Source organism: Capra hircus, chromosome 11, assembly GCF_001704415.2.
Source record: "Capra hircus breed San Clemente chromosome 11, ASM170441v1, whole genome shotgun sequence".
Lineage (NCBI taxonomy): Eukaryota > Metazoa > Chordata > Mammalia > Artiodactyla > Bovidae > Capra > Capra hircus.
This window is the reverse complement of record NC_030818.1, coordinates 25670377-25684111: the sequence shown is the minus strand read 5'-3', so window position 1 is coordinate 25684111 and position 13735 is coordinate 25670377. Positions and strand designations below refer to the sequence as shown.

The 13735-nt window shown below is 38.5% G+C and overlaps 1 protein-coding gene across 2 annotated transcripts in view; it reads left to right on the top strand.

Annotated features, from left to right (window-relative positions):
• THADA (THADA, armadillo repeat containing) overlaps positions 1–13735 on the top strand; it is a 328090-nt gene that overhangs the window by 38370 nt on the left and 275985 nt on the right. For both annotated transcript variants that reach the window (XM_013967596.2, XM_013967597.2), the window contains exons 18-22: positions 132–345; positions 6710–6845; positions 7108–7244; positions 11569–11727; positions 13113–13270. In XM_013967596.2, the coding sequence (XP_013823050.2) occupies positions 132–345; positions 6710–6845; positions 7108–7244; positions 11569–11727; positions 13113–13270 (804 nt within the window). The remainder of the gene's footprint in view (positions 1–131; positions 346–6709; positions 6846–7107; positions 7245–11568; positions 11728–13112; positions 13271–13735) is intronic.

The following is a 13735-nucleotide window of genomic DNA, read 5'->3' as shown; positions in this document are numbered from 1 at the left end:
GCCTATCTTCAGGGAATTAGCGTTCATATTGAGTTACAGTTGTGTGGCAAGCTCTGTCTTAAAATATGTGTTTTTCCTTCAAATTAAAGAAATGTTTCAGCGACAGTGACTGAGTCTCTGCTTTATCCTAGGGTTCAGTGAAACTGCAAGGCTTATTCCAAGCAGCTCTGGAGCTTAGTACCAGCACCAAACCATATGACTGTGTAACAGCTTCCTACCTACTGAACTTCTTAATCTGGCAGAATGCTTTACCATCATCGCTGTCTGCTTACTTAAAAACTCAGCGGGTTGCATGTGGAGATGGAGATAAGTCTGCTGCTGTGGTAGAAAGTAACACATTAATAGGTTTGTATTGAGGAAATGACCTTTTGCTTTTCCGTATCAAAACCAGTATCTTACTCTCTCACTGTTCATATGATTAGAATATCTAATGGTTAAACACTTACTCTGGTTTTTTCTTTTACTTAAGACTTTACCAGCTTAGTAGTTTACCAGCATATAAGTATATCATGGATTTCTCCTTTGCACATAAATAGTTTATTCAACTATGATTATTTCTAAACAGGATTCATGTTAATAAGTACATATGAAAATGTACATTACTAGAGCTTTTATTTAAGTAAGACCTTGTTTTGTTTACCAAAAATGTTCTTTTTTCTCTGCAGAAATTTTACTATGCCAGATCAGTTCAGTTCAGTTCAGTCACACAGTCGTGTCTGATTCTTTGCGACCCCATGAATTGCAGCACGCCAGACTTCCCTGTCCATCACCAGCTCCCAGAGTTCACTCAGATTCACGTCCATTGAGTCAGTGATGCCATCCAGCCATCTCATCCTCTGTCGTCCCCTTCTCCTCCTGCCCCCAATCCCTCCCAGCATCAGAGTCTTTTCCAGTGAGTCAACTCTTCGCATGAGGTGGCCAAAGTACTGGAGTTTCAGCTTTAGCATCATTCCTTCCAAAGAAATCCCAAGGCTGATCTCCTTCAGAATGGACTGGTTGGATCTCCTTGCAGTCCAAGGGACTCTCAAGAGTCTTCTCCAATACCACAGTTCAAAAGCATCAATTCTTCGGCATTCAGCTTTCTTCACAGTCCAACTCTCATATCCATACATAACCACTGGAAAAACCATATCCTTGACTAGACAGACCTTTGTTGGCAAAGTAATGTCTCTGCTTTTCAACATGCTGTCTAGGTTGGTCATTACTTTTCTTCTAAGGAGTAAGTGTTTTTTAATTTCGTGGCTCTAGTCATCATCTGCAGTGATTTTGGAGCCCCCCAAAAAACAAAGTCTGACACTGTTTCCACTGTTTCCCCATCTATTTCCCATGAAGTGATAGGACTAGAGGCCATGATCTTTGTTTTCTGAATGTTGAGCTTTAAGCCAACTTTTTCACTCTCCTCTTTCACTTTCATCAAGAGGCTTTTTAGTTCCTCTTCACTTTCTGCCATAAGGGTGGTGTCATCTGCATATCTGAGGTTATTGATATTTCTCCCGGCAATCTTGATTCCAGCTTGTGCTTCTTCCAGCCCAGTGTTTCTCATGATGTACTCTGCATATAAGTTAAATAAGCGGGATGACAATATATAGCCTTGACGTACTCCTTTTCCTATTTGGAACCAGTCTGTTCCATGTCCAGTACTGACTGTCGCTTCCTGACCTGCATACAGATTTCTCAAGAGGCAGGTCAGGTGGTCTGGTATTCCCATCTCTTTCAGAATTTTCCACAGTTTATTGTGAGCCACACAGTCAAAGGCTTTGGCATAGTCAATAAAGCAGAAATGGATGTTTTTCTGGAACTCTCTTGCTTTTTCCATGATCCAGCGGATGTTGGCAATTTGATCTCTGGTTCCTCTGCCTTTTCTAAAACCAGCTTGAACATCTGGAAGTTCACGGTTCACATATTGCTGAAGCCTGGCTTGGAGAATTTTGAGCATTACTTTCCTAGCATGTGAGATGAGTGCAATTGTGCAGTAGTTTGAGCATTCTTTGGCATTGCCTTTCATTGGGACTGGAATGAAAACTGCCCTTTTCCAGTCCTGTGGCCACTGCTGAGTTTTCCAAATTTGCTGGCATATTGAGTGCAGCACTTTCACAGCATCATGTTTCAGGATTTGAAATAGCTCAACTGGAATTCCATCACCTCCACTAGCTTTGTTCTTAGTGATGCTTTCTAAGGCCCACTTGACTTCACATTCCAGGATGTCTGGCTCTAGGTGAGTGATCACACCATCGTGATTGTCCTGGTTGTGAAGATCTTTTTTGTACCGTTCTTCTGTGTATTCTTGCCACCTCTTTTTAATGTCTTCTGCTTCTGTTAGGTCCATACCATTTCTGTCCTTTATCGAGCCCATCTTTTCATGAAACATTCCGTTGGTATCTCTAATTTTCTTGAAGAGATCTCTAGTCTTTCCCATTCTGTTCTTTTCCTCTGTTTCTTTGCATTGATCGCTGAAGAAGGCTTTCTTATCTCTTCTTGCTATTCTTTGGAACTCTGCATTCAGATGCTTGTATCTTTCCTTTTCTCCTTTGCTTTTCGCTTCTCTTCTTTTCACAGCTATTTGTAAGCCCTCCCCGGACAGCCATTTTGCTTTTTTGCATTTCTTTTCATGTGGATGGTCTTGATCCCTGTCTCCTGTACAATGTCACGAACCTTAGTCCATAGTTCATCAGGCACTCTATCTATCAAATCTGGTCCCTTAAATTGATTTCTTACTTCCACTGTATAATCATAACGGATTTGATTTAGGTCATACCTGAATGGTCTAGTGGTTTTCCCTACTTTCTTCAATTTAAGTCTGAATTTGGCAATAAGGAGTTCATGATCTGAGCCACAGTCAGCTCCTGGTCTTGTTTTTGTTGACTGTATAGAGCTTCTCCATCTTTGGCTGCAAAGAATATAATGAATCTGATTTCAGTATTGACCATCTGGTGATGTCCATGCGTAGAATCTTCTCTTGTGTTGTTGGAAGAAGGTGTTTGCTATGACCAGTGCATTTTCTTGGCAAAACTCTATTAGTCTTTGCCCTGCTTCATTCTGTATTCCAAGGCCAAATTTGCCTGTTACTCCAGATGTTTCTTGACTTCCTACTTTTGCATTTCAGTCCCCTATATTGAAAAGGACATCTTTTTGGGGTGTTAGTTCTAAAAGTTCTGATAGCCGGATCAGGCTTCCCTTATGGCTCAGTTGGTAAAGAATCTGCCTGCAATGCGGGAGACCTCGGTTTGATCACTGGGTTGGGAAAATCCTCTGGAGAAGGGAAAAGCTACCCACTCCAGTATTCTGGCCTGGAGAATTCCCCGGACTGTATAGTCTATGGAGCTACAAAGAGTCTGACATGACTAAGTGACTTTCACTTCATATAGCCAGTTCATCTTTGTTAATTTTATGTAGAGCAAAGTTCCTTTGTCTGTTGGGGTTTATGTTTTAACTGGCTAACACAATCTTCCCTTTTGCTCTTCGCATATAGCCAGTTCCAAAACCTAGGATCTGAGTTGTTTTAGATCTTTAGACCTAATGATTTTAAACAAATATTTGTTGGAGGTTCGTATACTTAATTTTATCCTATTAAGTCTTCATTTTGGAATTGTACTAGACATAAAGACAGATAGGAATTTGTATTAAATAAAACAAAGGTCAGATCTAGAAAGAAAGGTGAACAGTGTTCTAAAATGGTGGGAAAAGCCATGAAAAAGAGAACTAATAATGGGAGAAAATTGGGAGCCATATATAGTTCTGGTAGAGATGTAGCCACAGAGCTTGGGACAGAGAGATGACAGTGACATGGAAGGTGCCATGTGCCCAACTCTAGTTGTTTCAGGGCTGGGTTCCAGAGGGGACCCTGATAAGATGATAAGACGAGGTCTGCAACTGGGGTCAACTGGGGAGTTCATGCTTCATTCAGAGGCTTTTAAAATCCAAGGCATTTTAAATTTTCATAAAACATTTCAAAAATAAAAAGTATATATATAGAATACATATATGTATAGAATCTAAATAGTAATAGTATAAAAATTTCACGAGGTGTCCCAAGCTTGTGATATCACAAGCTAGGTAAGAACACCTAGCTTAAGAAGTGTAGTAGCACCCATAACGTTGAAGCCTCTTGCTTATCCTAGTTCCCTCCTCCCACCATGTAATTATTGCCTTATGTTTAATATTAATCTTTTGTCTTGTTTTTACCAAGATTTTACTATTTATATATTATTAAACAATATATTATTTTATTAATACATGATTATGAATATTACATAAATAGTACTATATGTATTATACAAATTTACTACAATTAATTAATGCATTCTCCTATTGATGGACTTCTTTTTTCTATATACGTAATGCCAATGTGAACATTCTTGTTATTAGATATAACTTCTAATGCATATGTCTAAGACTTTATGATAAACAGAAAAGTAAAATAGCCTAGTCATAAAATACATGCATCTTCAACTTTACTAGGTGATGTCAAGTAGATTTTCAGTTTATACTCCCACCCACCAGTAAATTATGAGAATTGTAGTGCATCACTATAACTTGCTATTGTCAGATTTTAAAAATTTGCAGAATATCAGATAGTGTCTCATGTGGTTTCATCTTGCATTTTCCTGATTACTAATGTAATTGGGCATCTTTTTACATGTTTATAAGCCATTCAGTTCCACCCCTGCTATGAAATGCATTTTCATGTCATTTGTTCAGTTTTATGTGGGGTTGTCTTTCCCCAAATGATTTTTGGGAATTCTTTAAATTTTCTAAATATGAATTTACTGGTTATACACAATTGTGAAACTTAAAATATAACCTTCTTCTGAATGGTGAGGGGAGACATCCACTCTGCTAGATAACTGGATGTCCACATGCCGAAGAACAAAATTTGACCCTCATACTGTATATAAAAATTAACTTAAAATGGATCAAAGAGCTACATGCGAGAGTTAAACAATAAAACTCTTAGAATAAAACCTAGGTGTAAATCTTTTTGATCTTGAGTAAAGTAGATAAATTGGACTTTGAAACTCTGACACACAAATTTGAAACTTTTGTGTGTCAAGGAAGCCAACAAGAAAGTGAGAAGACAACCTGTAGGGTGGGAAAGATATTTGCAAATAATTTTATCTGTTAAGGGCCTTGTATCTAGAATATATAAGGAACTTTTACAACTCACTAATAAAAGGATATAACCAAATTCAAAAACAGACAAAGAATCTGAATAGATACTCCTCCAAAAAACGTGAATATAAACAATAAGTGGATGAAAAGATGCTTAGCATCTTTAGCTGTTAGGGAAATGCAAATCAAAATCACAGTGAGGACGTACTGCACACTCAGTAAGATGGGTATAATTTTTAAAAAAAATAGGTGATAACTAGAGTTGATGAGGATTCAGAAAAAATAGATCTCTCCTACAGACTGTTGATGGGAATGTAAAATAGTCTGGCCCCTTTGGAAAAAGATGTCTAGTTTCTCGATTGGGTAAACATAGAATTTCCATATGACTCCACAGTTCCTCTCTTGGACATTGTCTTCGTCAGCCCAGGCTGCTTTAACAAGATACCATGAGCAGATAACTTAAACAACAGGCATTTATTTCTCACAGTTCTAGCGGCTGGGAAGATCAAGTTTACAGGGTCAAAAGATTTGGTTCCTGGTGAGAACCCCCTTCCTGATTTGCAGATAGCAGTCTTCTCAGTCTGTTCTCTCCTGCATGAGAGAGCAAGCTCTGGTCTCCTGTCATAAGGACACTCATTGCATCATGGGGGGCCCACTGTCATGACCTTAGCTAAACCTGATTACTTCCTAAAGATGCTACCTCTGAATACCATTGCAATGAGGGTGAGGGTTTCAGCCTGAATTTGGGGCATGGGCAGGGAGACACAGACATTCAGTCCATTATGGGCATTTAGTGAAGAAAAATGAAAGCTGTGTCTGGACAAAAATTATGCATGAATGTTCATAGCAGCATAATTCATAATAGCCAAAAAGTGGAAGCAACTCACATGTCTATCATCTGATAAACAGATAAATAAAATGTGGTTTATCCATACAGTGGACTGTTATTCAGCTGTTTAAAGTAATGAAATATACATGCTATGACATGGATGAACTTTGAAAATATTGTTTGATTAGATTTATATGGTTGTGTCCAGAATAGGCAGAAAACAGGCGAGTGCTGGCCTAGGGCTGAGGGAGGTGAGAGGTGCAGGGAAGGGAGTGTCTGGCAGTGGGTGAAGCTTTTCTGAGGGGTCAGATCAGAATGTTCCAAGACTCACTGTGGTGGTGGTTTTTGCACATAGCTGTGAATATCCTAAAAACCATTGACCAGTACACTTTGAATGTATAAATTGTATGGTGTGTGGTCATTTCTCAATAAAGCCGTTATTTTAAAAAATCTGTCCAAGTAGTGCATGGCATACGAGCCTGGGGTTTGCTAACCCAGATAGAGGATGTCTAGGAGGAATGATCCAGAATGAATGCTGTAAATGGACCCAGGAAGTCAGGGCAGACACACGGTTCTGCCTTAGCTGGAAATGGAGAACAGCCTGGATAAGCTTGGATAATCTCTTTTTTCATTCAGAAACCTCTAGTATAAAATTCAGTTGAGTTGGGTGTCTTTGTGGGAACTGTTCTGCTGTGCACAAATTTGTAAATGTGTTTTTAAACTGGTGTTATTTTGGTGGGTGGTTTTTTTTTTTTTTTTTGCATTTTCTAGTTATCAAATGCTTGTTGGAAAAACTTGAGGAAGAAGTATCTCGGGCTGAAAATTCTCTGCTTCAGGCAGCAGCGTCATTTCCAATGTATGGGCGGGTCCACTGTATAACAGGAGCTTTGCGGAGGCTGCCTCTGAAGTAAGTATATCCATCCCCCTGTTGTCTCCTGAATACTCACTTCTGAGCTTTAAACTCCTACTGGAATGTGTCTTGGGAAAGGAACATATTGCCTTAAAGATAATTAAAAATGAAAACATATATACATATACTTTTGTGTCTTACATATTTCATAGATGGCATGATTTTGAAACCCAAATTCCTTTGATCCCTTTTGTCTGTTTCCATCTTAAAAATGTGGTTTTGGCTTTTCGTATAAATTCCTCTAACATTCTTGTTGCAGCAGCCTGCAGTTGGTGAGTGAGTGGAGACCCGTGGTGGAGAAGCTCCTTGTGACCTCCTATAGGCTCTCGGCCGTGGTGTCTCCAGTCATTCAGAGCTCCTCCCCAGAAGGCCTCATCCCCAATGACACTGATGCAGGTCAGTAAATGGAAAAAGCTAGAATTACTGTGTTTTTTCCCTTACTCTTTTCTTCAGAGAGATAGGTAAAATGGGGGACAAAGGCATTGTTATGACCGGTGATATTTCTGCCTATTGGGTAATATATTTTAATTATAAAAAAGTAACCTAGGTAAATAAATAATCAGGTGGTCAGCAAGGTGCTTCCTTCTCTGGGGTAAATTGGATTTTATAATATTGTCATTTTAGAATACAGCCTACCAGGTTTGTATTCTGGTTGGTACTGGGGAAGCAGGCCATATAAGTTAGAGAGCAGTTGATGAGGTTCAGTCAGAGAAGGCAGCTTGTTAGGAATCTGGGATAGGCAAAGACCACTGGACACAAAGGCCATTTAAATTAAAAAAAAAAAAATTGGAAGAGATTCTCAGAATGTCCAGAATTGAACTCATGAAATTTCATCTTTCTTTCCCTCCCCTCTTATCTTTGCAAACTGTTCTACCAGAGACCTGTTTGTGCAAGTCAGGAGCTAGGGCTGCCCGACATCTCCCCTTTACTCCTTGTATCTAGCCTATCTCCACGTTCTTTCAGGGGTGCCCCTTAAATATCTGTTACATCTCTTCTTCTTTTATCTGCATCTTCTTACCTTACTGCAGGCTTTTATCCTCTCTTGTTTCCCCACATCTACTCTCATCTCCTTCCATTTCCTTTTTACTACATCCAAAGTAATCTTTTCTAGTCATATCATTTATCATGTTACACATTATCTTTATTTAACCCTTGTGCTCTTCCCATCCCCCTTCCTTTTTATTTAAAACATGTTAGTGGCTAGGTTCGATAATAATTTCACTCCTGCTGCCTTGCCAGTCTTGTCTCCTAGCAGCACTCTCCCCTTCCCACAGATTTCTCCTTTGTTGGAGTTGTTGCAATTTAACAGGGAGTTTTGTCTATGATTTCCTCCCTTGTACTTGGCACAGTGCCTGGTAGAAGTAGATATCCAATGAATAGTTGTCATAATGAATAAATCAATGAATAAACAATTGCTGCAAGTATAGGAACTAAATTCAATGCCTGCAATGTCCTAGTGACATATGTATATAGCAGTCCTCTCTTATCTAAGGGGTAGATGTTCGAAGACCCCCAGTGGATGCCTGACAGTGCAGATAGTACCCATACTTATGAGAACATGGTTTTTCCTAAACATACATACTTATAAAATTTAACTTATAAGTCAGGCACAGTAAGAGGTTAACACTGATAACCAGTAATAGTAAGCGTTAGTCACTCAGTCATGTCCAGCTCTTTGCAACCCCATGGACTGTAGGCCACTAGGCTCTGCTGACCATGGCATTTCCCAGAAAAAATACTGGAGTGAGTTGCCATTCCTTTCCCTTGGGGATCTTTCTGACTCTGGGATCGAATCCAGGTCTCCTGCATTGCAGGCAGATTCTTTACCACCTGAGCCACCAGGGAAACCCCAAACCAATAATAATATAGAATAATTATAGGAGTATACTGTAGTAAAAGTTAGGTGGACGTGGTTTCTCTTTCTCTCAAAATATCTTACTGTACTGAGCCCATCCCTTCTTCTTATGATAATGCAAGATGATAAAATGCCTGTGTGATGAGGTGAAGTGAGATGAATGGCAAAAGTATTGTGACTCACTGTTCAGTTCAGTCGCTCAGGCCTCCCTGTCCATCACCAACTCCTGGAGTTCACTCAGACTCATGTCCATCGAGTCGGTGATGCCATCCAGCCATCTCATTCTCTGTTGTCCCCTTCTCCTCCTGCCCCCAATCCTTCCCAGCATCAGTCTTTTCCAGTGAGTCAACTCTTCGCATGAGGTGGCCAAAGTATTGGAGCTTCAGCTTTAGCATCAGCCCTTCCAATGAACACCCAGGACTGATCTCCTCTAGGATGGACTGGTTGGATCTCCTTGCAGTCCAAGGGACTCTCAAGAGTCTTCTCCAACACCACAGTTCAAAAGCATCAATTCTTCGGTGCTCAGCTTTCTTCACAGTCCAACTCTCACATCCATACATGACCACTGGAAAAACCATAGCCTTGACTAGACGGCCCTTTGTTGGCAAAGTAATGTCTCTGCTTTTGAATATGCTACCTAGGTTGGTCATAACTTTCCTTCTATCACGATTGACCTCCTGGTGATACATTGGGAGAGGATCGCCTGTCTCAGTGTCCCTGGATCCTCAAGCCCTGACAGTGTTGTTGGATGTCAGCTTGCAGATGATGCTGATGGTTGAGGATCCCAGGTAGAATGGAGAGGGCCAGCGTGAGAGTTCATCGTGCTATTCAGGAGGGCATGCAATTGAAAACTTGTGATTTCTTTATTTTTGATATTTTCCATATAATATTTTCAGATCATGGTTGACCAGGGATAACTGAAGCCTGGATAAGGGAGGGGATTACGGGACCCATACTACAACGGGCCAGAAGTGGTTGACTGTTAAGGATATATACTAACAAAGTGTTCTTTTGAACATGTAGAAAATCATGAAGTAGATTTGTATTTCATGTTGAAATAAAGTTGGTAAGTGCATTTTGGAACACAGATGAGAGGCTCATATTAAAAATACACAGAGTGTATCATAAACACACACGGAATTATATAATACTTTGCACTGATAATGAACCTAGAGTTGTGTGCTTGCATAGAAAATGTTATGTTTTGTTCGTTACTGAAAATGAGCTGGCAAGTTGGTGATGGTTTATGATGTGTGCGTGTGTGCTCAGTCGTGTCTGACTCTTTGCGACCCCATGGACTGTAGCCCGCCAGGCGCCTCTGTCCATGGGATTTCCCAGGCAAGAATACTGGAGTGGGTTGCCATTTCCTTTGTCAGGGTATCTTCCCCACCCAGGGATTGATCCCACGTCTCTTGCATCTCCAGCATTGTCAGGCACGATCTTTACCATCTGATACACCAGTGAAGCCCCAGCTTATGATACTAATAAGATATAGTTATAGATTTATTTTGGCTGATAGACTAAATACTAAAACTTTTTGGATTCGTTTTCCTACTTAAGCAGTGCATAGGAATAAAGACCATCCAGTCTGATAGCTAATATTTGGATCAGGCAAGTACCAATATATTTTGGATGAGAAATTTGGAATGTTTGTCACCAATTATGGGTAGGGCCGTCAGAGTATGCTAAAATTCTGTTTGTTATTAAAGTTTAAAAATATCTTCAACTTAAAAACTGTCTATAGTTCACTGACTTTTCCTTAATTTTGCATTTTCTTTTTTCCTCTGATTGTCTCCATTTTTCTTGTATCTTTCCCATGTTATCTACTGTGCATTCTGAATTTTTTGGTAAAAGTCTTCCCTGAGCGCCACAAAAATGAATGAGTAGGGCTCTTAAAATTTTATTCTAGTTATACCTCTGTTTTTTTCTTAGTTTTTCTGTGGTTTGTTTTGGGGCCAGTGCCGTTTTTTTTCATGGCCATCAAAATTTGTTTTGGGCAAAATTTCATGGAAGCCACAAGTGAACATAAGATGTTGGCTGAATCACTGCAAGAGCAGTCTGAGTCTTTGTATTTCCTATAATACTTAAAATATGAGTGTATGTAATAGGTATACAGTAAATACTCATTCTTTTGATTTGTTAATTGGTTTCCTGTTACCTGTTGTTATTTTCCTTAAAAACATCTGAGCCTGGCTAGCGCTTTACTACCTCGTCATCCATAAATTCCTTCAGCCCATGTTACTGAACCTCTATGAGGCAGTTTCTGTTCTAGGCATTAGCGGCTCAACAGTGAACAAAGTCTTGCATTTATGGAGTTTACATTCCCTAGTCCAGTGAGTGCTTACAAAATAAAAAATGAAGTAAGATATAATAGTAGGACTGTAAATCTTACTTAGAAAGCAGTATGTTGCATACGCATCTCAAAGTCAGCTATGGAGTTTTTATGATATTCCTGGGCTAGAAAAGATCGTTTTTGTAGGTGATGGGGTTTCTTATCTGTTTAGAGAAAATCCATTGACGTGAACTGCTCTTCCTTCATCTGTTTGAGTGCTGTGTTTAAGATTCTTAGACAACACTAAGAAAAGCCATGTCAGATGGCAGCTTTTGTCTGTGGACAATTTCTATTGTGTTTTTTGCTCCAGTCTTCACCCTACTTAAAATATTTGCTGTATTTTCAAAGTACATTCAAGTATCATGAAAACTTTATATAAATAATTTTTACATTATCCACCCTGTGAGTCCCTTCTTATAGTGCTAATCATTAAGAATTAAAAGTTACAAAATTTTGAGGGCAAATGACCCTCAAGGGATACCTGCATCTGATATGGAACTGGGGTTTTATGTAATCTTGTCTTTCTCCCTTAGAGTCAGCAAGCCGCTTGCACAGGATTCTGAATGAGATTCAGCCACGAGATACTAATGATTATTTCAGTCGAGCCAAAATATTGAAAGAATGTGGTAGCTTTGATTTAGAGGACTTGAGTGCCAGTGTACCGAATATTGATACTTCTGCAGAAATCAAAGGTATATGTAAAATCACTACTGGAGTCAATATTTAAGTGACAAAATGTGCAAGATGCTCTTTTCCTGTAGTAAATCAGGGGCTGCAGATGTATGCAGGATGTGGAGAAAATAAGGTCTTTTCTGAGTTTATAATGATTTATTTTGGGGAATGAGTTTATAAAACTTTTACCAGAAATTGGTGTGCCCCAGTCCAGCATATAAGGTGCTTCAACAAAAAGCCTTTGAGTCCTGAAACCTCTCTTGACAGCCAGGTGATGTAGGAACAGTGATGCACAGTGAACTTGGGTTTGGGCAGCAGTCCGCTTCTCCCAGCAGTATGGTCTGATGCTGCGAGCGTCCTTATAGTCAGTCAGGCAGCCTTTTAAAGGAAACAAAGTTGTGACTTATTAAAATGCGAGCTACTCTTTTGCACCAGGACTTCAGAATTCAAATTCTTACTGTTTGTTTTCTCAGTTATTCTTTTATAATTTTCTTTAGTGTTATAAAAAGTTATCAGAAGCAGTAATATCTTATTGGTTTAGAACATATTCTACATTCTCCACTAGATGGGGATATTGTCTTGTAAAAATTTATCTGTTTTTTAAAAAATTATATAAATGTATGCTTGTGATCGTTTCAAATAATTCAGAGATAAATGCGAGCTGAAAACAAATTAATTTCTTTTTTTTTTCATTTCCTTATTTCCTCTCCAATCCTACTTCTTCCCTTCTAAGTGTATATGTTTCAGACCTATTTGATGTATTTAAGTGTATGTATTGACACATTATCCTTTGAGTTTAGCAGACTTTTAAAAGACAAAAGGGATTATGTTAAAGAGATTATTTTGTTAACTTACCTTTTAAATTTAATAGTTTGTTTTGGATTTTTTTTAATGTCAGTACAAAAATATTCTTAAAGCTAGAAAAAGAGAGTAAAGATTATAGCTAATCGACTATGGAATTTAAGTATATTTAAAAAGATAATTTGTATATTCCTTTGAAAGGAAAGTCGTATCCTGTTATTCTGCTGATGTAGCAACCACCCCCACTGAAACAAATATTAAAATATATTTATTATAATCATATTTTATGGGTGACTGAAAGGTGGAAAGAGTTGATTCCATTAATTTCCAAAAGTTAGAGTTTGGTTTTAGAATACTACTGTTTTAATTTTTCAATTTACCTTGAATATGGCTATATTAAAGAAAATACTTAGAGGGTGATTCCGACCCATAGCACATGTCCGACAAGTGTTAGTTATTTTCTCCTGAATAAATATAGCATATGACAAATTGGTTTGTTCAAACAGATTATTCTTGGGGAAATTATGAATAAGCTCATTCTAAGAAACCTGGGATGTGAGTAATCAAGTGTCTAGTGTTGCAATAGTTTTTTTATTTTGTTAAGGTAAAGAAGGAAAAACATGTGATGTAACTGCTCAGATGGTGCTGGTGTGTTGCTGGAGAAGCATGAAGGAAGTTGCTTTACTCTTAGGCTCGCTGTGCCAGCTTCTACCCATGCGGTCTGTGCCAGAGCCTCCTGATGGATTGTTGACGGTGCAGCAGGTAGGGTAGACGTCGATTCCGCTTGGTATGATCTCTGGTCAAAGCATATATCCCAAACTTTTATTTATAACCCAACTTAAACAAATTTTTTGGAAACATTTTTCTCGAATAAAATCTTACAGATATCAGCTGAAGAAGGTTCACTAATGTGTAGAAATTGGACCTTGCAATACATTTCCAAACTTGGGCATTTTTAGAGATGTTTTTATTTTTCTATGTTATATAAATAATGATAGCTCTTACCTCACTTTTAACTTCAGTATTATTTGAATTTTTGTGTCTCCATTGAATACACACAAACTTCAAATTTAAATGAAATCATCTGTTTAGTAAAACTCCACAAACCTCTTAAATTTTGGAAAGAAAAAATATACATATATAGGTTAATTATGGATCTCATGGTTCTCTCTGCATTGATGATAAAGTTATATAGTTACTTTGGTTTTTTTGGCTGACTTTTATTTT